Source organism: Pyrus communis, chromosome 12, assembly GCF_963583255.1.
Source record: "Pyrus communis chromosome 12, drPyrComm1.1, whole genome shotgun sequence".
Lineage (NCBI taxonomy): Eukaryota > Viridiplantae > Streptophyta > Magnoliopsida > Rosales > Rosaceae > Pyrus > Pyrus communis.
This window is the reverse complement of record NC_084814.1, coordinates 6,268,074-6,271,442: the sequence shown is the minus strand read 5'-3', so window position 1 is coordinate 6,271,442 and position 3,369 is coordinate 6,268,074. Positions and strand designations below refer to the sequence as shown.

General features: G+C 37.3%; 1 protein-coding gene across 1 annotated transcript; it reads right to left on the bottom strand.

Annotated features, from left to right (window-relative positions):
- Positions 1–1,285: 1,285 nt before the first annotated feature.
- On the bottom strand, positions 1,286–2,561 carry LOC137709707 (zinc finger protein ZAT4-like). The gene has a single exon (XM_068448688.1). The coding sequence runs from the start codon at positions 2,453–2,455 to the stop codon at positions 1,463–1,465; it is 993 nt and encodes a 330-aa protein (XP_068304789.1). The 5' UTR covers positions 2,456–2,561; the 3' UTR covers positions 1,286–1,462.
- Between the last annotated feature and the right edge of the window lie 808 nt (positions 2,562–3,369).

Genomic DNA, 3,369 nt, shown 5'->3' with positions numbered 1-3,369 from the left:
GATTTTGGGATCTTCTCCAGTCACAATCAAACATATCCACATCTGAAATGTCATCTGGAAAACAGTTTGCAGTTTGTTGGTTCAGACCTCCCAAATCATGAAAATCCTATGCTTCAAGCTAAAACAACTAGTTGAGAGAGAGAGAGAGAGAGAGAGAGAGAGAGAGAGAGAGAGAGAGAGAGAGAGAGAGCAGATGGGACAAACAAAACAATCATAGAACACTTTTTATATTTTATTTTATCTTATTTTTAAAAGTAAATTGTAGCAATATTCTTTTAATTTTAACTCAATTGAAGTAAATGTCATTTAACTAAAAATCCATTACTATTGATTTCTCAACTCATCAAAACATGCAGCTATGGTCTCTTAACTAAAAATTTATTATCATTGATCCCTCAAATTTAATCCAACCGGAGAAATGTTCCTTCAACTTTAACCCAATTTGAGTAATGGTCCCTTAACTTTAACCCAATTTAAGCAATGGTCCCTCAACTTTAACCCAATTGTAACAATGATCATTCCAACATAACTCGTTTTAACAAATTTCTGACGAAGTTGACGAAAATGACCATAGCTACACATTTTGATGAGTTAAGGAATCATAATTATAGCAATGATTATTCCAACATAACTCATTTTGTCAAAATTTTGACAAAATTGATGAAAATGACCATAGCTACACATTTTGATGAGTTGAAGGATCAATGGTAATGAATTTTTAGTTGAGGGACATTTGCTCCAATTTGATTAAAGTTGAGAGACCATTGTTACAATTTACTTTATATTTAAAGGAATAGGATTCTCTTTGTGAAATGATCGTAGGGATCAGTTCATCCTAGCTGTTAATCAGCCATCCTATGACAAAAATTATTTTAAATTATTTTATTTAAAATTGAACACAAATAATAACTAACGAAAGATGATCGTACGATATACGATGAACGACTAAAATGAATTGATTCCCTAAACTCCTCACAAGGAGGATAGGATCCTAGTCCATTTTTATGAGATAGGACAATTTTCAAGAATTACTGGAAACTGGACCTCAAGCTGAAGCAGAAGAGCACATTGACAACCCAACAACAACTAGAACAATAGTTTCGATTGTTTACGAGATTCTGTAATTTCTCAACAAGTATCGCATTATACTACGTTCTTCTTCAATGCAATGTGGGGTAGTACCTAATTACTAAATGAGTTAAAAGGCAAGTAAACGAACACCACTTGACATTGCAAGTAAAACCCAACATTACTTGAATTTTGCTATAATAATAAAAGAAAACAAAAATGAATAATGGTCCCAATACGGAAAAGAAAGAGCGAATCGATTGATATATGAGTGACAAATATCGAAAAAGTGTTTCAATCTTCACCCATTTGATCTAAATGTTGCTCGGATAATCGAATTTCTTTTACCTTTGGATCCGAGTTTTGATGGAGAAGTCTGTTACTTTTTACATTTTTACGCATCCGATAGCACGCTAAATTCATCATCTTCTTCCGGAGCAGGCAGGTTGAGATCTATGAAACCCTCTTTAACTTCAGTTTTTGCAGCCATTGATACAACCATTGATCTTGAAGAACCCGAAAGGTGAGATCTTTTGTGACCGCCAAGAGCTTGACCGGAACCAAATATTTTGTAGCAAAAGGGGCACTCAAACAGCTTCTCACCACCTGCATTGTTGATTGCTTCCTCCTCGTTCCGAAAGCAAATCTTTTTGTGGCCGCACATTGCTTGAAAAGATCGAAACAGTTTGTTGCATTTCTCACACCGATTCTTCCCTCGAAGTTTCTTCGATTTGACCCCCTCCAGCTGCTCCACTACTTGCCTACTATGTTCTTGAACTTGAACCGATTGATCTGCTTGCTGATGGTCATGTAATCTTATCATCCACACATCTCTTGACAGCATCATAAGGCACATAGCAACATCTTCTTCCGGAGAAGTATCGGAGACCGAGCTCACCGGCTCAAGCTCTGCCGCTAGAGTAGGAGACTCGGCCAAACGCCGCGGTGTTGAAATTGTCAACTTGGGTTTTTTCTTCAACTCCAACTTCTGGCTCTGCAGATTATCTGTAACAACAACGAATGATCTTCGATTCCGCTTGGATCGTCTCCGAGTTGGGTTTCTTGACTCGGTCTCACTCTCTCTGTCTTGAATCACCGACCCAGCATCAACAAAAGAAAACTCAGGATCCGCAAGCCGGAAACTCCTCTTTGGGTTCTCTCTCAGCCCATAAGTCAAACCCTTTTCCTCTTCTTGTTCTTCTTGCAAATGTTGTTCTTCTTTTTCTGGTTCTTCGCCGGAGGAGGAAGATGAAGACGAGTCGGACTCAGTGATTTGGTAAGTTTTAGGGGGAAGAGGAAAAGTTGCCAAGTGAGCCTTCATATGACCACCCAGTGCTCTGCCATTAGCAAAAGCCCTAGAGCAGAGCTTGCATCTGTGCCTCTCCATTGGCACAGTACACAGCAGAGCAGAGCTAAGAACGGAGCTTTAAGGCCCTCTCTCTACTTTTTGGAGAATACAAGTAGCATTAGAGAGAGATTGAGAACTTAAGAGGAGTAGGTGACAAGCATACCTTCACCAAAAGACACGCACAACCAGAAATTATATACCAATTTTTTTTAAAAACACATAAGAAAATATGAAAAAACAGTTGTGAAGTTTAAAATAATAAAAGAATTGATGATAATTGTAGGCCTATTTTACTAAAGAAAAATAGGGATGGGGGCCATTGGTAGGGGAGGGAGAAGAGAAAATTTAGCGATTCTATGGTGATGATTTTTTATCTTTATCGCCTTTATTTATAGTAGTAAGAATTTATCTTCAATTGATTCTATGGTGATTCTTTGGAGATGGGATATTGGCATAATGATGGAAGTATCCATGATTAATTGATTGTGATTTGATGAAATTTATCTTCAATTGAGAATGTATTAAAGATATAATTTAATCCTATCTTTAATACCTTTGACTTTTCCACGCCACGAGTAGGGGAGCCTTGAGCCAAAACAATGTCGTTTTAGAGCTGCAGGCTAGGCTCGGGGCTAGCGTTGTTGCAGGCGGCAGCTCTAGGCTATGGCGGCTTGCAATTAGGGTTTTGAAAAAAAACCTAATTTGCTCATATTTACTTGTTGTTTATTGTTCACACAATTCAACATAGCAATATCGAATAATAACAAAATAGATTATTACGTGTGTGTGTGTGTATTGAACAATACATGCAGTACAGGGCAATATATAAAGCATAAATAAATTGAGGGTTCATGCACTATAGTGAATGTTTTCATGCTATCAAGACTTATGAACTCAATTTTGTGATTTAGAAGGGTGAAACGACAAAAGCCTTTGAATGCTAGTTGTAGAAG

Bases quoted from the DNA above. Each gene is read 5' to 3' on its own strand.
- LOC137709707 (XM_068448688.1), bottom strand. From the start codon at position 2,455: ATGGAGAGGCACAGATGCAAGCTCTGCTCTAGGGCTTTTGCTAATGGC.